This window comes from Lagopus muta, chromosome 1, assembly GCF_023343835.1.
Source record: "Lagopus muta isolate bLagMut1 chromosome 1, bLagMut1 primary, whole genome shotgun sequence".
Lineage (NCBI taxonomy): Eukaryota > Metazoa > Chordata > Aves > Galliformes > Phasianidae > Lagopus > Lagopus muta.
Genome location: NC_064433.1, coordinates 114,664,537 through 114,689,195, shown reverse-complemented (window position 1 = coordinate 114,689,195; position 24,659 = coordinate 114,664,537). Strand labels below are relative to the sequence as shown.

The 24,659-nt window shown below is 37.1% G+C and overlaps 1 protein-coding gene across 4 annotated transcripts in view; it reads right to left on the bottom strand.

The window, feature by feature from the left end:
* Positions 1-5,602: 5,602 nt before the first annotated feature.
* Positions 5,603-24,659, bottom strand: part of TAB3 (TGF-beta activated kinase 1 (MAP3K7) binding protein 3) — a 38,365-nt gene continuing 19,308 nt past the window's right edge. The window contains exons 2-8 of one of the 4 annotated variants that reach the window (XM_048929709.1): positions 19,401-19,589; positions 16,762-17,893; positions 16,444-16,617; positions 13,207-13,367; positions 11,825-11,918; positions 11,054-11,137; positions 5,603-6,392 (exon numbers count right to left, since the gene is read on the bottom strand). In XM_048929709.1, coding sequence (XP_048785666.1) covers positions 6,244-6,392; positions 11,054-11,137; positions 11,825-11,918; positions 13,207-13,367; positions 16,444-16,617; positions 16,762-17,893; positions 19,401-19,502 — 1,896 coding nt within the window. In that variant the 5' untranslated portion in view covers positions 19,503-19,589 and the 3' untranslated portion in view covers positions 5,603-6,243. Of the gene's footprint in view, positions 6,393-11,053; positions 11,138-11,824; positions 11,919-13,206; positions 13,368-16,443; positions 17,894-19,400; positions 19,590-24,659 lie in introns of all 4 variants that reach the window. The other 3 variants (XM_048929715.1, XM_048929716.1, XM_048929705.1) reach the window with 3 other exon arrangements.

Sequence of the window (24,659 nt, the reverse complement as noted above, 5' to 3'; positions counted from 1 at the left end):
TTTCTCAAAACACTTTTGAAAACTACTGAGCTTTTAATCAAAAATCATGTGTCACCTGTACTGCAAGTTTTAAAGAGCTTTTGGCTTTGTTTCTAAAAGCAGTCATGTATTTACTTGTTTTTAAAAGCAAACCTATCAAGGTAGACTTTGCTGACATCAACAAGGTTATTATGGTGTGAAAATAAGGGATAATTAAACTGTCAAAATCTTCAAAGCTGAATTTGAGAAATTGCCAAGTATCTCAAATGTTTTAAGTTGCAAAATAAATTATCTGGAAATAAATTATCTACGGAGTGTTTTGATGAACAACTACTATTTCCAAGGAAGAATATGGTGTAAAATCAATGGCACTTCTGCAAGAGCATTTTTTTACTATCAATCTAAAAATTAGCACAGCCCCTTCTCAAACAACTTCACAGGGTTTCTACAAAGTTTTAGCCAACCCATTTCATGTATTTTGAGACCAGTTGTTAGATGAAACTGTTCATCCAAGCTTCCTCCTTCTAAACAGTGTACTGACAACCACAGTGTGCAAATTACACAGAATCACAGAATGGCCAGGGTTGGAAGGGACCTCAAGGATCATGAATCTCCAACCCCCCTGCCACATGCAGAGCCACCAACCTCCATGTACAAAGAAAAAAAAAGCACTACTTACCCAGCACTATGGATCACCTTGACAAGTTAGAAGAACTGGAATGTAATTCCTGGAAGATGTACCACGTAACAGTAGAAATTGTCTCTCAAAACTTCACAGGTCAAAACCAAGCAAAGTTTATGAATGACACAGCTTTATGTAAAGATATAGATACTTCAGTGGAAAACAATTAGCTGTCAGAATCTGTTGTTAGATGTATGCCTTTCAGTTTGGACTTCTCTCTGTTAATACAGCATACTTTAAAAGGAACCTTAACATTTTAAAGCCTACTTCCAAATAAATAATAAAAAAAAAGAATCTTTCAATTGCAGCGATTTCTAAAATGAAAGAATTGAATGCTTGATTCAAATACAAACCTAACCTGGAATTTATACAGAATTCAGTTTAGCAAAAGGAATGCACAACTACATTCTTACACACTTGTTGACAAAAAATTACATGTAAAAGTGGTTTTGTTAGATCAGAATGTGTTTTATGACTGAAATCATAACGTGAATAAAAATACAGCTGTAATACAGCTATAGAGCTTTCAAGCTTTATGGTACAGTGAACTGTTACCATCAAGGTTATTAAGAGTATATACTAATAAATTGGTATGCAGACAATTCTTTTTTATGCTACACAACTTCTCCGCTCTGCCACAAAGCCTCTGTCTTAGAGACTGTAGCTGAAGACAGACTTTTGTTACCATATACTCCGTACTGCCGAGGATAAGCCAGAATGCCTGTAATCACAACTGCAAACAAAAGCTGCTGTAGGTGTACAAAGCTATTCTCCAATAACAATGTTCCATTCAGAAATAAGAAAAAAGTTACCAACACAGAAGATGCTGAGCCCTGTTTCTACACCATTAACTGCACAGCATACTCACCATCTCAGTGGGACACCTGCTAGGACAACCTGATATTCAGAGAAACAGGATTTGAATCTCAGTTCAATATTCAGCCATTGCCTCATGAGAATCACGTTGACCACAAGAAGAAAATCCCCACCCCCTGAAAGAAATTTGCCACAGCTGCGGGATCAAGCAGAAGACTAGAGACAATTTGATGATGAAAGCAAAAAGGCTGTATTTTTTAATCTTCCCTATTATATACAAGAACAAATGCAGGATGTGATGTTTGCTTAGTTTTATTAATTTATTTTGCAGGAATCTGCAACTCGGAGTATGCACTTTCTGGAGGTACCATGCATGCATAGCCTCTGAATGCCTTTATACAATTTCATCTCTTAGTAATAAGTTCATTCACAGCATACACAAATCTAGAATGTAGACACCATATATACAGGATTAAACAAGATTGTGTCTTCTTGTTTTAATGAAAAAAATTTAACAGGGTTTCACACAGCAGGAAATATGGATTAGATACACTGGTGCCACCATAAATAAATAAATTCCAAGAACACAATTTTTTAAAATTGTTTCAAAGGTACTGAAAGTCCAGGATTATAATATTGCATTAACTCCACCGACTCATGATTATTCAAATCCAAGAAAATAGTCGCATTAATATTGATGGACATAAACAGCAATGAAAGCCCGAAACTGAAGGATCTGGCAAAATTCAGTCATGGCCAGCTTCAAATAACGCTGACATTTTGAAACAAAACAAATGCAGCAGCACATAGGAACAGTACTGACTATGAGATGTGTAGTTGTGCACGTCTTCTTTCTTCACGGGATGGAGAGTCGTTGTAGTATAGAGCACATAAGTTCTATTGTGCCAAAGAAGCTGATGAATTGCTTATGTCCAACGGTCCACTTCTTGTAAGGATAGTCATTTTCACATTCTAGGGTGTATCACTGAATTTTAAACAGTAACTATCATCCCGATGACAATATTCTCACATTCTTTTTTTTTAAAAAAAACATTCTTTTTTGTTTTCATTTTTTCTTGTCTCCATTTCAACTCAAGTATTTTTATTTCAGTTTCAAAGGGTTTTTACAATCGATTTAAAATGTAAAAGTATTTGGAAATTGAAATGAGAGATGTATAACTGGGAGAGATAAGGTAACCAAAGGGGTATTTTTAAAAATGTGACTTAGTAGCATAACATAGTACTGAGACCAGCTCTTTTAAGAATTATTACACCTTTTCACCACACCTCCCAGGTTTCAAGAGGAACACACACATACCACAGACACACAGATACACAGTTCAATCTGATCTAAGACTACATTTTACAAAGTACTTCCTTTTGCTTGACTTCCCACCCCTTTCCTCTTCAGCCAAACAAGACTAATAATTACATCAAATTAAAAGTAGACTGAAAGTTCAGAATTCTTTTTTGTTTTGTTTTTGGTTTACTATACTCTGAATCATTTTCCACAAGCCCCACTCTAAATAAATTTTTAAGGAACTACAGTAGTATTCTATACTTATAGGGATTTCATCTTAATAGCACAGTAAATATAAAATTAGCTTTATAAAATTTCAGTGAACAATGAAATCACTTTGAATATTCAAATGTCCCAGTCAGTTACAAACTCTATCCATCTAGTAACATGTTTGAGGGAGAACTCTGTCATGAAGGAAAACAAAGAAAAAACAAGTAGTGCATTAACACAATGGCATCAGCATCCCACCATTCACACACACACACAGAAGTTTTATACAATACAGTGCATTTTTATATGCCAGCCGACATCAGGGTTTTATGTGCATTCAATAAATATTACACAAACCAACCTTCTTTTTTTTTGGCATAATCTACAATTCATTTCGGGTGTGAAATCACCTGCATCACCTGCTTTCAGAAGGAAAATGAATCATCATTCAAAATACAATTTACATTCTAAGAAATCAAAAATATTTAAGCACCATGAAAAGTTTTCACTATTAACGTCCCTGCAAGGGCATTTACAAGTGAAGGAAAACAATGGAGGGGTTTGTTTCGTTTTGTTTTTGTTTTTTGTACAAACAACAAATGAGAGAAGTAAATGACTGGAATAAAACTGTTGGTACAATGGAATTCACTTGCATTTTAATGGCACTCACTCAGTCTTCCAAAAAGTATCTTGGTGTCAAAGCAGCCTTCTTTTCCTTCTGGTGCAGCTATGGCTAAGACTTAAGACGTCTCTGTTAACACCAGACACTGTGCACTTATAGTTATTTCAGTTCAGGGAATTACTGGGCTGCACGCATTTTTATTTTTAACCAAAAGTAGCATCTACTCTGTCTGAAAATGACAACCATAATGATGCACAACACCTACTCTCATTTGCTGACTGCCATTTTAATTGCTGTCATTTTGTATTCCAGCAAACAAATGCTTCTAGAATTTCAACAGAAGTACAAATGAATAGAAAACTGAAGTAATACAAAGGCAAAGGCATCATGATAGAAAAGTCATGAAGTTACTGGTATTGTTCTGAGTAATTCATTATACAGTCAGTAACAGCAGTGGTATTGCTTATCCTAGATATAATGCTTCTGCTCATCTGTTTTCTAGTTATCAGTACTGTCAACATGTCCATTTACATGAACACAATTAATAGTTGTTTTTGATTCCCCCTCACGTGATGAGCTCCTCATGTAGCATAAAACAGAAGAAGGGAGCAGAGAGAAACTATCTCTGATGCCTTTGACTTTGTTTTGCTCATCAGCAGTGCACACTGATTGCTGGAGTTCTTTTAGCTTATTTAAAATTATGCTGAAGATTTAATCAGTGCAAGAACATACTGAAAAATGCCAAATACTGGTTCCTCATGTAAGGTCACAGTTTATTTTTTTACCATCATCTTTATAAACTGCGGGGAGAGTAGACACCAAATTGAGCAAGTCAAGATAAATTTTCCTCCACTCGCCTGTTACAAGTGCTGCCTGCTTTTAAATAAGGATTCAGACATGATTGTCCTACCACAGTTTAAAATGTTATCACACATCAAATTAATTGTGGTAATTAATCACATGGATAGGATTGCCATGAAGAATTTACAATTAAATAGTTTGAATCTCTCCTGGTGAGGTTCAGCTAGCATGTTTTGCCTCACAGTTGTGAAGTCAATTACCAGAACTCTGTTGACATGCTTGGTTTCATCTCTGATTCTTGAAGAAGTTACACCATAAAAACTCCAATGCACTCTTCTGGCTTCTGAATGGTACACAAAACATCCTATTCAGTCGCAGTTTTGAAACACAATCAATTCAGCTGCCCAAAACCAAGTTCAATTCCAAAAATAATGAGTGCTTTATTACAGCAATCTGAAGCATTCAGACAAATTGAAGATCACCTTTATAATACAGTAGATCGTATGCATGAAAGTACCAGTATGATTTTCAGCTGCAAGTCTTGTGTGATTCAACCTACGGCAAATATTTCCTGATCAAAATAAAAAGAATGCAGTGTGTAATTTTTTTTTCCCCAAGATCCGCCATCTGCTACTTTATACAGGCTGGTTTATTAACAATGTGCAAATAAACCTGAACTGAAGAGCTAATTGATTAATTAATTTTTCAGCTAACTTTGAACTGGGACAGAAGGTACCTTCTGTGCTGTAAACATCATGAATTCCTCATAGATTGGAAGCTGAAAAAGCCTAAGAAACTGGGTACAAACACTTCTCATACATCATCATGGCTGAGCTCAAGTCATTGAAACCAAATCTGGAGTAGTCTGTGTTTGGCATGTCACTGTGCTGCTACAACACAGTCTTACAAAATTGTTGTATATAAAAGCATACTTTTCGCTTTTAAACACAATGGTCTAATGAAAGCATGCAGTAGCATTTTCATTCATAATATGGTAGAATTCATTCTTTGTTTATTACCAGTGTTGACACAGCCAGGTGAGCACTGTACAAGCAAAAGGGATTGTAAAAAATTACCTCTGATTTGAACTCTCTGTAACACTCACACAGTATCTCGTTTAGTCACCTTAGGTCACTATTTCAAACAGTAATTTTTTGTAGACATAAATTACCCTGAAAGCAGCAGCAATTACAAAAAAACAAAAAAACAAAACAAAAAAAAAAAACACAACAAGGAGAGGGGTATTTTTATGTCTTGTTTTTACCCTTCTCTTTCTATACATTGAAAAATTTATGTTTGCATTTACCTGTCTTCTTTTTCATTAGCTTACAATCTAGAAGCACAGGGAGCCTTTGTTTTCCAGCTAGCTGTAAAGCCAGGTTAAATTAACTCTGGCTCTTCAGTTTTTTGTGATCAGTGTAACATTTCACACCATTACTAAGAGTCCTATAACTTGATTTTTTTTTAAATTATTATTATTATATTTTTTTTTTTTAAGAGCTACTAAGCAGTAACTGCAACCACAGGACTAAACACCAGTCGTTATTTGCTTTCCTGCATACATTCCTCCTGAAATTAATCCTTTTACATTTTCAGGTTTTGTTTTCTGCTTTGCTCACTGTAATAGGATAAGAAAGAATTTCATCTTTATTTCTTTCTTAGTGTGTCACAAAGCAGAAACATCTTAACACATTTCCCCCACCCCTTTGCACTATGAAGATTGGAGACTAGCAAAGGCTGGGCAAATGGACTGAAAGGTTCCCCATGTTTCCTTCTCCTACAGCTGTTGGCTTGAGAGCCTGTTTTCAACCCAATGAAGCCCCTTCTTGATTTTCAAGTGTATCGTGGCATTTCACACTGCTCACAGCGATTTAGTGCTGGGTGATTTAGAAAGGTGCAGCTATCACAATTCCATGGAGCTCCTTCAAAGTCTTCATCTCTTGGCTGAGTCCGTGCAGTCTGTTTGGAATTGTTTGGATGTTCTAAAAAAAAGAAAAAAAAGGGGAAAATTATTTTTTCTTATTTTAGAAGAGAAGGGGGATGGGTAATTTTCCTACATAGACAACACTTTTTTTTTTTTCATATAGCACATCTAAAATAATCAAATTTCACAAACTGGTTTAAGTATTTTACTTCTGTAAAGAGTCACTTTAACCATACTAAATTAAAAACAAAAACAAGCCATTTCTGTTAGGCCCCAGATACTGCTGAAGCTTTAATAGCTGAAAACATAATAGACTAAATTTCTTACTAGCACTCCAATATCATCCTGTTAAGAGTGACCCGATATCTATATAAATCTCCTACCACATTTTAAATTCCAATAATCTTACTTTTATCCAAAGTGAAAGATGACTTTAAAATCAGTTCCTTCAAATAGCTTGACAAACAATATACTTTCTATGTATTTTCTAGCATTTATCCAGGAGGAAGAATCACAGAATCGTGGGGGTTAGAAGGGACCTCAAGAGAGCATTGAGTCCAACTCGCCTGATAAAATGACAGGCCTACATCAAAACAGGGTGATTACTCTTTATTCACAGAATCACAGAGCAGTTGAGTCTGGAAGGGAACTCTAGACATCATCTGGTCCAACCCTGTGCTCAAGAATGGACATCTAGAACAGGTTGCTCAAGACCATGTCCAGGCAGCTTTTGAAGACTTTTGAGGAAGGAGACTCCACAGCCTCTCTCTGCGCAATCTATGCCAGTATTCAGTCACAGTGACAAACTGTTTCCTAATGTTTAGATGGAACACTGCCTCTTGTCTTGGCACCATTAAGCCTAGCTCCGCTTTCTTTGCACCCTCCTTTCAGATATTTATACACATTGAGATCCTCCTGAGCCTCCTCTTCTCTGTGCTGAACAAACTCAGCTGTGTCTACCTCTCCTTGCAGGACAGGTGCTCCAGTCCTTTGATAATATTCAGTCTTACATTGCACTCCTAGTATTTTTAAGTTTCTCTTCTACTGGGGAGTCTAGAACTGGTCCCAGCACTCCAGGTACAACTTCATTAATGCTGAGTAGAGGTGAAGGATCATCTGTCTTGACTTGCTGGTAAAACTTTGTCTAATACAGCCAAGAGTACTGTTAGCTTTCTTAGAGCCATGGGCACATTGCTGGAACTGATAACCAGCCTCTTGCCCTGGCCCTTTAGCTAGTTTTCAATCTACTCCACTATTTCCTCAGCCAGCCCATACTTCATCAGCTACTCTATTTTGAGTATGTTATGGGGGGGCATTGCAAAAGGCCTTATTAAATCCAGGAAGACAATATTCACTGCTCTCACATCACTTATCAGGCTAGTCATGGTATTACAGAAGCTTATCAGATTGGACAGGCATCACTCCCCCTTAGTAAATCCACGCTAACTACTTCTGATTATTTTCTTGTCTTTCAAGAGCCTGAAAAGGGTCTCCAAGATGAGTTTTTCCATCACCTCCTCAAGAATTGAGGCCTGTAGTTCCCTGGGTCTTCCTTCTTTTCCCTCACGAAGACGGGAATGACATTTGTCTTCCCCCACTTGTTGGGCACTTTTACAAGTTGCCACGATCCATCAAAGATCATACAGAGCAGCCTCACAATCAAATAAACTGGTGAATTTTATCACTTATGAATGTTTAGCATGCTTAAGTACTCTGTGACCTGGCCCATTCCATCAACAGTACATGCTTCATTGCTCCAGCCTTTCCTCCCGGTCTCTGCCGCCTGGCACTCTTGAATGTTGGTCTTGCTGGTAAAGACTGAGACACAGAGCACATTCAGTACCTCAGCATTTTCCCCATCTTCTGTAATTGGTTCTCTTATTTCATTCAGGAGAGTCCGTATTTCCCACAGTCTTCCTTCTGTCACTGATATAGACTTTTCCAAGGCCAGATTGGATGGGACCTTGAGCAATCTGGTCTAGTGCAAGAAGCCCCTGGCCATGACATAAGTTTGGAGCTAGACAATATTTAAGTTCCCTTCCAATCAAAAGCATTCATTCTATCAAGTACATGCAGAAGCCCTTCTTGTTGCCCTTGGCATCCCTGGTCAAATTCAATTCCATCTGGGCTTTAGCTTCACTAACTTCATCCCTAGAGGCTCTGACAGTGTCTCTATTCCTCCATGGTTACCAGTCCTTGCTTCCATCCTCTGAATGAAAACATTTTGTGTGTGAGTTTGGCTAGCTCCTTGCTCACTCAGGCAGGCCTCCAGGCAATTTTGCTTGAATTCCTCTTTATTGGAAAGCATCGCTCATGAATTTGGGAGAGGTGATAATTGAACATTAAACTAGGTTTCTTGGACTCCAAGGCCTTATCCCACAGGATTCCACCAAGTAGATCCTTGAAAAGGCCAAATGGCTCTCTTACAGCTTACCAGCAGCCATGTGCATGTACTAAGCAGTACTTAAATCTGTTTTCATTCATAAACATCAGTACATATTAATACATGTATGATTATGCATTAGATGTTAACCCATGGAAGGAACCAAGATGTACCCTATCAACTCTCCAAGACCTCAGGATATCTCAGGTGAAAAAATGACCAAACTTTCTAAGATGGGAAAACCCAACATTTTACAAAACATTAATATTAATCTAACAATGTTAGAATTACTTAGAAGGTAAAGGTTAAGATATCCGTCTGCTAAAAAGAAATCAACAGATTTAAAGCAAACAAAATCAACTTATGTTGCTAAAAAAAAAAAAAAACAAACAGCGATTTGTGGTTCAAAACACAAACACTGATCAATATGTTCTGCTCAGAAATCTAACAGATGGTTGACAATAATGTTAGTGCAAATAACACCTAAGTTTGTTTTCAAAGACATACTTAAAGAGGAAAGAAAAAAAAAAAGTATCTTCCTTGCTTAAATATCCAGTCCAGATACAGTATAAATATCCAGTCCAGATACAGTATAATCACATTAGCAGTGTGGCCTAAACAGATTCTTGCTAAGCAAGCAAGTTGCGCAGGCACAAGCCTTCATTCTTGTTAACTAGCCACCCTGAAGCACAGAGTAGAACCTTGTATATCTATACCTTAATAACTGAGTATTAAGGAAATGCATTTTTCTAGGAGAGAAATGAACTTGGCAGATCTACGTTAAAAGCTGAGCTCAAAATACAAAATACTGACCCTAACACACCTGTCATGTTGACAGACAAAACCTCGAAGCTAGTCTTAAGTCATACAAATATCACATAATGCTGTTTCTAATTGTCAGTAAAATCATGCATTTCGTGCAAGTCCTGCACATTATTTTGCTTAGAACAAATTAAATAGACTAGTGTAATTAAGAGCATCTTGCTAAACATCACTAAGTACCTCGAATCAATCATATGGTTACTACAATTTAACATGAATTCAAGTAGTTGCTTTTGTGCCACTGCTCACCTAATGCTCCACCTGTCTTTACTGTGCACTAGCACTTGTACAGGGACCATATCCCAATTTTTTATTATTTTTTTTTTAAGCTGATATACAGGTGAGCAGTAGTTCTAGGCCTATCTTTTAAATTTCCACAGACATTTTAAAACATGAAAGGGAAAAATATTTGGTTTGGAAGATACAGGGAAAGGACTGCTTACTTGCAACTAGATTACTTACTGTTATCATTATTATTAAAAATAAAATTTGGATTTTCAAGCAGAGTACATAACTACTGTATCAGAAAAGTAAGTTTTTCCACTAGTAATTTTAGTACACACTACTTGCATCAGGAGAAGACTGTATTATAAGCTCATCACACAACATTTTCAGAGAAAAGAGCACAGAGCACAGCATCCTGGATAAGCTGTTTTGGCGGTAATATAAGGCATATAAAAACATTTGCTAACACCTGAAATTAATTCTTTCAACAGAAAAAAACAAAAGCAGACAAACACTGAGCAAAATATAACTGAAACAAAAGGTAGGATTCTGCTCCAAAACCACCTCTGCATACACTCACGTCCAGAGTGCTACTGAGCTATGCAGCCACTAGGTGTCTACTTAGTGTGAGCTGAATCACTGATGTACTGATTGAATCTCCACAAAACTAAGACTAAATATGTAGCTCCTGTGTGCACATAAAACTCAACTCCTAAGCTAGATAGAAATTCTATATGCTATTCAAACTGTACAGAAAATTTCTGAGACCAATAATGAACCTGTGTAAGTGGGACACTGCAGACCCATGTACGAAAACTTACTTCATCACAGTCCTTACATTATGTGAAGCTCTTTGCTGCACTAAAAAGCACAAACTTCAGGGCTACTACTGTGAAACTCATATTCTAAACATGAAGTTAAAGCATAGCCAGGAAAATTAAATAAAAGTAAAAATGCAAATTTTAAGGAGTTAAACTATTAAATCCTACAGCATGTATTAGAAGTCAGCTAGAAAGAACTTCTTGTGTAGAAGTTTTAATCTAAAAAGTATAAAAAAAATGTAATTAGGAAGCTCTAGCTAAAGCTAGAGTTTGTGTACTTACAATGTCTTTTCTAATAGTGAATATCAGTCTTCACAAACACAGTAACAGAACTCACAATGGAAACAACCTGCCTGATGACTGCAGTTATATAAACAAGGTATGGTTTGTTTTATACAAAGAAGAAAAATTAAAACACATTTCTCAATGCAGATAGGGCAAGTTGATGCTTGTTTTTTTTTTGCCTACCCTTTTTATATGGCTTTGGTGGCACAACAGGACCAGGCTCTATGTTATCATAGAAGTTACACGTGGCTTTCGGATCAAAGTTGCCTGTCAGAAAAGATAAGTATGAAAGCATAAGGTAAATGTCACTTACACGCCTAACCAGTGACATGAACATCTAGAGTCTTCAGATTTTACACATCTTTTCACTATTACACTTTATTTCAGCCTTTTCCCCTTTGTCACATATCTTCAGTTTTGTGTTGATTCTACTAATTTTTAGCTCATTCCATACTGAACAATCAACTCCTGTTCAACATTCTGCAATGTTTTAAAAACCTGGGAAATCTCAAGTCTTCTGTATGATAGTCTTAGTTAAAAAGAGAGGAGAAAAAAAAAAGGAGGAATGTGCATTTTTGTTCTATTTGACTGTATTTATGTCAAGTTTTGGTCACAGAAAGAATTTTAAATACCTGAACAGAATTGCCAACTTCCTGGCGGCCACCAGTATTTCTGATTTATATCACTTTACCAGAGGTAAAGCAAACAAATTAAGTAAAGAACCTTCACTAAGTAAGGATTATTTTTAGATTCACTCTTGACAAAATCACTGTTTAGTTGGGAATGTAATTAAATTCGGCCAACAGAAAAATTTGCAATTCAAGTTTACCAGGTTACTGGAAAATAAATAAATAAAAATACAAAGTTCTATTTTAATTAAAGAGTCCAAGGATAACCTTATTTAAATATACACCATATTTAAATTATGTTTCTCAAAAATTATCAGTTCTGTACCTCTGGACTGAAGGAGGTCAACTTCTTTCAGTGTACAGTCAACATTTATCTGGAGCTGTCTGTTGAGGCTTCTCAATTTGGTCATTTCCTCAGGCTAGGAAGAAATAACCACAGCAATTGTAGGAGAGTCAGCAACTTATCCAATGTATAAATAACATCGCTATATCTATGTGAACAGCTTTATTGGAAACTGAGTATAGAGAAGGCATTGAACAGAACAACCAAGATTACACTGTCGACCCCTCCCTGCCACTCAATTTTTTTCTTCAAGAAACATTCTCCTACTGGCATTTGAAGAGGTAATAAGAGAAACAAACCAACCAATCCAGAGAAGATGAACAATACTAAAATCCATTTGTAAAACACTAGTCTTGTGGACACAAGTCTAAAATAATCACACACCTTACAAAAATCCATATAAAATTATGATTTGCTACATCAGTTTACATCACAAGTATTTGGAAAAGGAGTATCAACTGCAATTCACTTAAACTTCTGATCTTTGACACCCCTGGCCAGATTCAATTCTGGGCAGGCTGGGCTTTGGTTTCCCTAACCTCATTTCTGCATGCTCAGACAGTGTCTTCTGTAATCCTGCCTGCACCATACCCGATACCTCTCTGAATATCCAAGACAGATGAGACACACAGCAGCTACATACTTCAGCAGCTAACAGCCTGTTACTCAAGCATAGTATGCTTTCCTGCCTACATCTGTCTGCATTGTTTATGAGAGCACAGTGAACAAGACTGAAGTGATTTGGCTAACAACTGCATACACTGAAAGCTATTTTTCAGTCAGATGAGCTCTCTTATCAGAGTCATACAGACATCTGGGCTAGAGCCACTAGTAGTTAGAAGTCACAGAGATAGGAAGAAATAACAGAGCAAAAGAGGAGTGAGGTAGCAGCTATTTCAGTCAACACCACTACTGAACCGTTACTTGGCACATCACACACATGCCAAACGGGAAATGGAATGTCTAAGAGATGCAGCTACCCAAACAGCAAAATACCTTGATACAGTGAAATACTGTTTAAAAAAGAAAAAACAACCATGAAGCTCTGCTATGTCAAGCTGGATACGACTCAGACTCTATAATAAACAGATTTGGATGTACATTTCCATAGGTTGTTAAGAAAGTAACTAACTGTTCCATGGCCCAAAAAAGCACACAAACGATTCTCACAAATTCTGTTGTGAAACCTGAAAAAGCCAGACACAGATTTCTTAAATCATCAGAACTGGTTTCCTACAAGCCAAGAACTTACAGAAAAAACCATTTCCAAATATTGAAGATTTTGGGAGTATCTTATACGTTAGCTTATGAAAGGATAAGAAATAAATTTGTACCTTGAATTAAAATACTAACAAATTGCTTACTGTTGGAATTGCAGTTGTACAGCTAACTCTTCGAAGTCGCCTCTGCATTAGATCATGCTCCATACCATTGACTTCAGCTTTCAGGCGTTCAAGCTCTTCTTTCTCAAGCTTCAGTTCCTTTGCTAATCTCTCCATCCTTGCTCGTTGATGTAATAGCAAGGCTAATTTTTCACATGGAAGAAATAGTAACATTAAAAAAAACAAACAACTTGGAACACTGAACTTCTAGTTTATATGTAATATTCACAAGTGACCTTTCTGGAAAAAAAAAGATAATGTGATCATAAACATGCAACCAAATACCAGTGTGAAGATGCTTTCATGCCAAATGAACTACAGGTTTGGACAAGATTCTTCCAGAATAAAAATTCATTTTAGTAACTTGAAGTTGATATTACCATTTTGGTCAACGCTTCTTTTTTTGGTCTTTCTCTTCTCAAAAATAGAAAGGCACCTGTACAAGGAGACAGCTTCTCAGGAATGAAACAGCAATCTAGTTATGTTAATACTATACTGACAGGAAACTAAATACCAGATGTAAGATCAGAAGATAACACACACTTCATAGCCAGTGTTCAGCAGTGTCTGACAGAGTAGCCTTAAGACATCAGCCAAATGGCAGTCCTCAATAGCTGATATTTTATTTTTTTTTTTAACAGATCATACAATAATATTTTTAAGTATTTTTAGCTTTTTAAAGTGTACAAAATTTCTCAATACTACAAAGTTCACCACTGCTCAAAGGCAGAACTGCAGAATGTCAATGAAAGAAACTAGACATGTGAATCCTGAAGGGGAAACAAACAAAAAACCATAGCTGGGGAAGAGCTCAGGTCCTTCAAAGTCGTTAATTCTATAGTTTGCTGCCCTTTCATCTCTCTCTGCTGAAATAAACAAATTTTTACTACCTAGAAAATGATATTCATTTTTTTGCAGGAAAATATTTCTCAGCATTCCATCATGATGCAAAATTAGCTAAGTTAATTATTGTGCTTAGCACTTTCTGACCCATGTATTTTTACCTGATGAAAGCCTACCAAAACAAAGAAAAATAAGATCAATTTGCTGCCAGTATTCAGACCAGCAGGCTAGTAAAGTAACAATCTTTCAGCAATCTCATTCATTACACGAAGACACCACAGAATCTGAAAAACACTATTTCATATTATGTACCAGCCAGCATTTGTCCTTTTCTTCACTTCTATCCAAGCAATTAAAAAAAAAAAAGTACTTGCATATTAGGGGGAAAAAAAGCAAGAAATAAAAAAATAAAAAATAAACAATAGTATGGATGCAGCTTACTAGAGGAGGATAAAAAAGCAGGGGCAAAAAAAAAACAGTACTTTTATCAGATGTCAGTACTCTGCAAAACAACAGCACCTTACTTTTGACTTGTATGGATCCACCAATTCAAAGAATAAACTAAATCTTGAAGCATAACATCAGATATTTTTATAACACATGCTCCAAAATTACTGAACAAAATCATCATCTCCTTGAAGTCAAATGTATGTTAGTCATTCAAAAGAGAGTTCGAGAGATAACAGATACAAAAAGAAAAACAGGTATCAGCTGTATGATTTGCCAATGTCAGAATGAAATCCTGTTTTTCCATGACTTTTCCAATTCAGTAGTGATATGCATTTCATAGAGTGGCATGATGCCTTGATACAACTGATCAAACTTGACTCCTGCTGCAAAGAAACACTGGAGGAACAGACACCAGAACTGTTCTTTGGTAACTGTTTTCACAATGGTTCATATTCAGAAGGAAATTAAGTCTTGCTCCCTATAGTAAGCTTTCAAGGATAGTCCTCTCTAAGTCTCTTTGTGGTAGCAAAAAGTATAATGTTTATTCTTCTACAGTTTATTTCTATTAAGAGTTCACAGTGCATCAACACCAAACGCTAATGAAAACCTGGCAGTGGCATTACCACAAAAGCAGATAGCCCAAAGAGTACATACCAGCAAATCTCATTGTTTTTACAAAATACAGAAATCTAGACTAAAGCTTCAAAAGTCAAAAACAGATCTCTCTATTTCAGAACATTTTTTACCTTCAATTACATGAAGCTACTTACAGTTTTCTTACACAATTGACTGCCTTCAATGAAGTTGCAATACAAAAATTACCAAAGAAAGCATACAAACTATGAGGTACAGAGCTGCCAGTGTTTTCTCTAAGTAACACTTCTAATTGGGTCTAACCAGGTACAGGACAGCTCTGCTAAGATAAAATAGCTCAACAGGCACAAAGCAAAAAAACAAATCAACAACTAAAGCACCGGATTTTATGCATTGCTTCAGATCTCCCAAATTGAGAAGGCTAAAAGGAGCAATATAGGAATAGATTCTTTTTCAAACACAGATTTAGAAACAAAGCATTCTTCAAATATTTGTTGCTGATAATCACTGTGTCATTAACCCAACTGATTGGTTTGAATGCTTGCAGTCTGATTCACTTAATTCCATTTTAAATGTTTCAAATCTCAAAAGCAAGTTACCTTGAGAAAAGTGACTTTCAGCTAAAGGTTAAAAGTGTTATTACTGTTTATTTTCAACTACTTTTCTTTAATTCTCTATCTATATATGGCATTAAAGCTAACTACATTTTGTCCCTATGCAGCAGAATACACATCCTAAAGCCTGTCTGCTTAGCTTTTCTTTGAGATTTCTAAGTGCAAGAAGTTCATCAAAACAATTACATGTCCATTAAAAAAAAGGATTTGTTTTGTCCTGAGAAGTAATTTTAATTGCAATTCTTCCTCTTTCATTTCATACTCTTCAACCTAAACCAGATAAATTGGATTAAAATTCCTTACAGAAGTTTGTGTTTCACCTTTTATGATGGACGCAGTACCAAACAAATCTATGTGCTGCAAAGTTCTTCAAACAAACAAAAATATATAAACTATGTAATAAATAATAAAACTATAACATAGTTTTTCAATGCAGAAGTTACCAACCAGACATGTGGCATATGTCCGCCGTAACATTCTCTTAAGGAAACCTATTTTGTCAAAAGCATAGCAATTTACCAAGCTTCAGAATTTCTTTATGCATCAGATCAATACTTGGTACCATTTTTTAAAAACAGAACGTAAGCTGATTATAGATTATTTTTGTTGTGATTTGTGTTTTTCTCTGTATTGGTTCAGTATTTCCCACTTAGTAAGAGGCAAAAATCAAGCTGAAAATGCATTTCACAGAAAACAATGTGCAGAGTAGAACAATTACCTTGAGTGTAAGCATAGTCATCCGACCCAGAACTAGAACTTCTCTGATACTTATGGCTTCCTTTTTCTCCTCCAGATCCTGGGATTACAGAAATAGGCTGAATAGGTTCTGGTGCTGCAGTACGCTCTTCTTGGTCCACTAAATTTAAAAGATTCTCAGTCGGTGCTCGACCTACTGTGATTTTAAAAATAGTTGGGTTTGGCTGAGATACCATTACCCGAGGAGACTGTGTTGGTGCACCTGTAGGTCCAGTTGGTTGAGTGTAGGTAATATATACTGGATTAACACTAAATGGAGGTTTGGGTTGACCCGACATACCTCTTGATGGAGAGCTTGAAGGAGGAGTAGTGGCTGCATACAGTGGGTGCTGGTTTCGTTGAGATGGTTGATTACTTATCGGTGAAGGACTTCTGTTCATTGCAGTCCCAGGTCTTTGTGGTGGTTCAACTGTAATTTCTATTTTATTCATGGAACCTTTGGATAAACTAGGTCCAGCAAAAGGAGGAAGATACGATACAGAGTGACTGCCTTGCTTTTGAAAAGTCTGTGATGCTTGCTGATATGGATGAGGAGGGACATTTGAAGGACTAGGAGGCATAAAAACATGTGAACTCTGATGACTCAGCTGAGGCTGAACCTGGTGTTGAGGAGAGCCAAAGGGAGAGGGGCACTGGGATGCCGGTGGTGATCTAAAGGCTGATTGAGGGATCTGGGGTTGTTTAGGAGAATACTGAGAAGGTTGGTAGTTCTGTTGATGTGGATACACAGGTAGAGGACGGGGAGTATAATGTGGAACTGGGCCCTGTGGCGATGAATGCCACGGTGTATTCTGAGGAGTCTGTCGTCCTGAAGAACTTTGAGATGTTTGCCTAATATAAATAGAGCCAGGAGTCCCATAAAGATTGCTTGGAATCTGTGGAAGAATTTGTAGAGCTCTGGGTACACTCTGTCCAGAGGGGAGGTTTTGTGATACTGTAACAGTAATGGGATTTGTACTGTACCGAGGTATGTGCATAAACGTGGGAGGAGGGCCTTGCATAGCAGACGTGTTCATTCCTGGTTGTATGGAAGATGGCTGTGGAGGTGGCTGTGGAGGAGGAGTAGCTGCATTTCTATTCTGGTCATTCATGAAAAATGGATTGTAATTAGGAGAAGCTGCCACAACAGCGGGAGCAGAATGTGGTTCTTGAACTAAGCAAATCAGCTGTTTACCTGCTGTGCGTTGTGGATCAATATGTCCATCACTTGAACTATGTACCAGTGTACGACCACCATTAAGTTGAGCTCCATCCCCTGCATGATAGCTGGTATGAGGATGAATACCCAGATTAATGTGCAAAAGGCTATTTCTATTCATTCTGGTGTCATCAGGGCTATGGTACTCCATGTATAAGTATTTGTTGCTCTCTTGTGCGAGGGCTCGACAACAGGCATCCAGGTTGTTGTTGTTCTACAAATAAGAGACACTTATTACAATTTAATAGCAAGGAAAAAACAAAAACAAAAAACTGTTCAAAGTTCAACATACATTCAACTGGAGCTGCAATCAAGTCTAATATGGACATAATATCTCATTGTAGATGACACAGATAAGAATTTTCAAATAAAGATAATACCAACCAGGTCATAGTCTGCAAGTAGTATATAGCCCACAATTACATCTAGCAAAAGACTAGACGCAGTAACACTGCCTACAATATGACACTTAAATATCAAATCAAGTCTAGTTTGGGAGAAGGCAAAGAACAGGAATGTACAATTAACTATTTTTAACAACACAACATTAAATTAGACTAAAACTCTGCAAACTCTGGATAGTCCAAACAAGGACACAGATAACATTTTACTGTTTACCTAAGTATATTTCTTAACTTGAAAGTTTAGAACTCCAACATTTTCAGTCAGCTTCTCGAGATAGAATTTAGCACCTTAAAATGAACTACATCAAGCCAGAATTAGCGTTGCTTGAAAGCAGACTGGCAATTCCCAAAGGCCCCTTACAATTATGACCTAAATTTCAACAGTTTGATGAATTCCAGGCTCAAAGCTAAAAATGGTTTATTCGTTTTAATCAGTGAGGAAACTAAATAACCCTTGTAAGGGCTTGATTTGTTCTGTGGTGCCAGCAATTGAATATACAGACATGAAATCACAAATCAAAGCAAATATAAAATGGAACACTCCCTTCCCCTTCCTGCCCTCTCTACTCATTTTAGCTTCATCTTCTAACCTACAGTGAAGATGACAGTGAAATTCTGTGAAGTTTTGAGTGACTAACACAGACATTCAGCATCTATTCAGATGAAAACATACCGTTGAGTACAACAAGAGAGAACAGTCCTGCTTTTAATTTTTATTACATTCACTGTGCAGATACTTATACTAGCTCCTTTCTCCTCCATGCTAAGCTACCCTGCCAGACTCCAATGGTTGATGGGAATACCCAGATGTATCACACACGTTTAAAAACAGAACATTTGGAAATGTAGTAACAATTGGCACCACAGTGTCAAAACAGCCTCAAAAAAAAAAGTCAGCTGTTACCATCAGCTCCATGCCATCTGAAAGACTTCATAAAGAGAGGACTTCATCTATGCCATGTAGACAAAAAAACACCTTAAGACTTCTAGGTAAACCCAGTTCCTTATTATGGAGAAAAGGTGCCATTGTGCTAAATCTCCTATTGATGCTACCATCAAAGAACACCCTATTAGCCTTATTCCTGTGTGCATACAATCAAGTATCACATAGGCAAGGATGAATAATCAGCAGAAAAATAAAACCATAAATGCAAAGAAAAATGGTAACATCTTTGTTTGTAAAAAATGCAAGAAGCAGAGTCTCCCATCCCTTCAAAATACAACCAGAAGAATGAAAACTGATGCTCTAAGTAGACTAGTAGAAAGTTTTCAAACTACAATAATGAACTACACACTCTTTAAAACTCTGCATCATACCTGTAGCATGCACTGAGATACCACCCCTTCAGGGATCTCAGGGAAACGTTGTCGGAGATCATGGAGTACCTGCACATCGAGTTGTTGACTGCCCTGAGCCATGCCAGACAGGTGATGTTCCAGATTATCAAAAAATGGAAGTCAACAGACTTTCCAATGATTATGATCTTCTGAGGCTTCTGGCATTTTCTGTAAGAAAAAAGTATATACATTTTTAAGCTACTGCCAACAATTTTCCTTCCTTTCTCCAGTTGCACGTATAAATAAATGACTTTTATAGGTTCAGATATATATAGGGAGAGAACGGCTTAAACATAACAGTAAGAATCATCATTTCTCAAATTCTAATCACTAAACAGTTAGCACAGGTTTGCCGACATGACATTTCACTGAAATGTGCTGGCTCTTTGTACAGTTCCCTTGCAGTACCACATAGACATGGCTTAAATTAATCTGACCTGTACAAAACAGAACTGTCACAAATTTATTCCCAGTGAAAATCTGGAGAGGCTGCAGAACATTTGAGGTCACAAAGCATGCATGCCTTTGTTCTTTACAATAGGTCAGAAAAATAAGGCTGAAAAATTAAGTAGCATAATAATCCAAAAATATTTTTTTAGTAATGGGACTTAAACACTTCTGCATCACTACAAATATAAAGAGTTGGGAGCATTTTTTGCAAAACACAAAAGGAGTTAAACATAATTCAATAAATCCTTTTTAGGACTATGATAATCCATTTAAGTTTTTTTGTAAAGCAGTTACTATATTAATTACTAACACAATTAGTGACAAAAGCCAACCTCTTTCTTTTTTAGGATTCTCGTACTGTAGAGCAAAAAGATACCATCTGAACTTGAATACCAAAGGAAGGCAAAAATCATCTGAGTCAGTAAATGCTTTTCTCATTCATGGCTCACCATCACAGAAGCAATCATCAGATAGCTGAAGTCAGAAACATATGTCCACCTTTACATAATAATTCCCAACACTTCCCTGCATCTTTACTAAGAAAGTCTCACAAACAAGAAGATAAAACATACATCTTCATAGAAATACAGAATGTCGGGTTCAGGGTAAAAATACCTTTTTTTGGGGGAGAGAGGGGTGTGTGTGTTGTATTTTGAATATTCAACACTCACACCTTTCTTTTTTTCCCCCCAGCTCTTTTGGAATATTACTTCCCTGTACTGAAAAGGAGCAAAACAGCATCAGGAACATGAAATAGAAGCCCACTCCACCATTCAGCTAGTATGTATGTCGTCAGCTCTTAAATGACGTTGTCATTTACTGAACGACATGCATGGTTGGGCTGCTGTTATATCCAATCCATCCTAGTATCCAGTGTTACACCTGTTACATCATACATCTCCAATTTGAAAAACAGTGAGATATCTCAATTATCTTGTTGATTTAAGATACACAGCAATAAACGTACACTGTATCATCAGAGCATCATGTCTCTCTTCAAATGCAAAAGCAAGTGGAGCTGAGAGCCAGTGGCTAACATCATGGTGCAGACAATGGAGCTAAGACATGAATGGATACAACAAGCTGCTGCTGAGTCACAAGAGATTAGAAAAGCAATTCTCCAAACCATCTCCTTCATAGCAAGCACAGACTGGGAACACGCTGAGGTACACTACACTACCAGCCCTGTAATTACCAAAAGTTCACAGAGCAGTTCAAAAGACACAATGAAAGCAAGTCACTTCACCTACAACTTCCAAAAGTAAGTTGAGGATACTCGAATCCTAGCAATGTGAATTTACTTTCAGCCATGTACACAGCAGTTACAACAGCAATGACATCAAAGGATGTTGCAGAACTGGCCCTGCTGTGGTAAGACATAAATGACCTTGGCAGCCAAAAGTAAAACTGGGGATCTTGCAAAGCACCATTCCCATCCTATGCAATTTCACCAATCAGTTTTTAACACATATTATATGATCAAGTTTTATGCACAGGAAGACAGAATCTTAAATCTTTTTCCCTAAAGTTGAGTTGTGTGTCTTATAAGCTGAGAAAATGAACTGAAGTCCACAGTTCTGTCAGTCAACTGACGCATCTCCTCTGAAAGAAGGAATGAAAAAAACCCAACATTTCCAGTCCCATTGCACCCCACGACGTGTTCAAAATACATTTAGAAGGAGATCTATATTACTACTGTTATAAACTAAATCACCTGAAATAAAAATAAATGAAACATCACTAACGAGATCCAATTGCAAAATAGATTAGGTATATGCATACAGTGTTAAAGTTAATAAATTACGTGATGGCCAGCACTTCCAATGCAATTGCACTGCACAGCTCCAATATGTGTAGCAATTGAAATCATGACTGAGTGAAATTCCAGAAAAAAGGTTATCTGGGACAGTTTCTCAGGCAGGACTCATCAGTTTAAAATGAATTGTTTCAACATTTGGAATAGCAGTCGGGCCTTGAAGAAAACTACATCCAAACCAAAACACAATAGTGAACAAACGAGTTTATAAAAAATTAACCATTTAAAGACATCATGAGAAAACAAGATTAATTACAGTTGGGTAGGTTGATTTTTCCTCTTTTCTGACTTCTAATCAAAGGCAGGCTGACAGTTAAAAATCAGATTTGTTGAATGGCATTTATATACATTTAACCCAATATTTGTAAATGTAATCTGTTTTTCTTCCTTTTTTCACCACTGTTGCTCAAAGCATCAAAGATAAGATTCGTATACATTCCAAATGCATGAATGCAGTGTGTACTGACTGTAATACATACATGTATTTTTCTACTTAAGTGTTCATGGTGCACTTCTTTCAAACACCTGCACCAGACTGAGAGGCTCTTAACCAGGCTACAGAAGAGGATTCAGAGAAAGTGAGCAAAGCTGAATGCTGTATTTTATCTGAACGTTGCTAGAACCTGAGTACGGACCATGAAATTTCAGTGGACACAACAGCAAAACACCAAATTCTTAAACTACAGAAACTTTAGAACAAAATTCATATTAGATTAATATCAGATAAAAAATTAGTATTTGATACAGATCGCTATTCAAAAAGAAAATAAGCATACATAACATCTTCAGCATTGTCCAACATCTTTTTATGTTGGACAGATAGAGAACTGAAAAGATAAAACAGGGACTGATGGAGCAAAATAAGATATCAAATTCTAGAACGAAGTTTCATTAATTTAGATTAGTACAGGAGTTTATTTTTACACAAAAAGAAAATGGAAGTAAAAAGAAAAATGGGATTATGTTGAAAAGAAAAATATAGTTATCTTTAAATGAAAAACAGCAAAGTTTCACACTCATTTGTAACGACTTCACTAAAATGCACTTTTTTTTTCAAAGCTATGCTAGATCGACTTTACACAATGAGTTGTGCTAGTTTGAATTATAAAAATCTGAGTGACACTTAAAATCTGTTGTACTTATGCATTTATGTATTGTACTTACATGGCAGTGTGGGGGCTGCCCAGTTGCCTCTATGAGCAGAGCCCAGAGCCCCATGTGAGAGCAGAGCCATTCCAGGGGCTCCAACGAGACTCACCACTGTGAGAGCTGAGCCATGAACAACGCTGGGTATGCACTGGGAGAGTAGTAAAGGGAACAACTGCTGCACAAGAGCAGCTGGGAGAGGAGTAAGAAATGAGAGAGAAGCAGCCCTTCAGGCACCAAGGGCTGTACAGGCGGTGCTCCAGGCACACAGTAGCAGCTCCCTGTAGAGCAGGAGAGGAGCACAGAGGAGAGGCCATCCCCCTGCAGCCCACAGACACTGTGTGAAACAGATCTCTACATATAGCCATGGAAGAGCCCATGAGGCAGCAGTGGATAAGGCCTGAAGGAGGCACAGCCCATGGATGCCCCCACAGGAGCAGGTCTCTGGCAGGGAACAGTGACCCATCCAGAGCAGCTCAAGGCTGGAGGATCTGCCACCCTTGGGGATCTGTGTGAAGCAGTGCCCAAAGAATGGGCCATGGAGCTGTGCTGGGAGAGCTTCAGCATATCAGAAGCCCAGAGGGGATCAGTTCAGGAAGGATGGCATCCCATGAGAGGCACCTCACATGGAACAGGGGCAGTGTGACCACAGAGGAGCAGCAGAGACAAAACATTATAGACTGACCTGTTCCCCTGACGTGCTCAGAGGGAGGAGGCAGACAAGGGCGGATGAGAGGAAGAGTGTTTTTAATTCGCTTCTAACTCTCACTGCTATCTATTATTAATTTGCAATAAATTAATCTTCTCCAAGCCAAGTTTGTTTTGCCCGTGATGCTAACTGTTGAGTGATCTTCCTGTCCTTACCCCAACCCACAAGCTCCTCCACTGTATTCTCTCCCCACTCCTGAGGAGTGACAGAGCAGCAGGGTGGGAACATGGCATGTAGTCCTTCAACTCACCACAGTTTGTTAAATGGAAAGAAGTTCTGAGCATATGTTATGTATCACATTCCCTCTTCTTGAGATGATTTCAACCTGTGAGATAATTTCAAACCATGTTTCTCTGTTAGGTCATGATAAATGAAGAACAGTTCTTGAAATTATTTTTGTTGTTGCATTTTCCTTACTTATTTTATTCCATCTTAAAAAGAGAAAAAAAAAAAAAAAAAATCAACCAACCCTGCTCTAATCTGAAATGCCTTTTAGAGGAACTCAGTATTCTTAACCCTAGCACACACGAAAAAATAGGATTATTACACTTAATCTACATGAAAGTAGTATTACTAAAGTACATGGCAAGCTTCTAGCACACAGAGTGCTTAGGAATAAAAAATATATATATTTAATATAGATAAAAGCATTCAAAACTAGAAACAACAGCTGCTTATAAAAAACATCTACATTCTTGTTTCATGACTATTTCTTTCTAGCTGCCTAAATTCAAGATGTCTGATGTATGGCAATAAACCTACCCAAAAGTCATCCGGGTACTGAACTGTGGAGATCACCTTCAACAGTTTCAGTGCATAACAGATTTTCTAAATCATCTATCATTTTCCCAACACTGCGAGACTTATTACCATAAACAAAGATATTTAAGGTGCACTAAAGAGATTAACCTACTTACTAGAAGTTTCTTTATTAAAACCTAAGTCAGAAGAAAGACGGTGAAGACGTCCCAGGCGAAAAACTTCCAACATCTTGTAATAGTAAAACATCACCATCTTCAGCACTCAAATTCAGCATTTAGTGCATTTTTTTTATTATTTGGGAATAAAAAACATGGGCAAGTTCCCAGAGACTGTGTTGCTAGCAAAGAATTGTAAA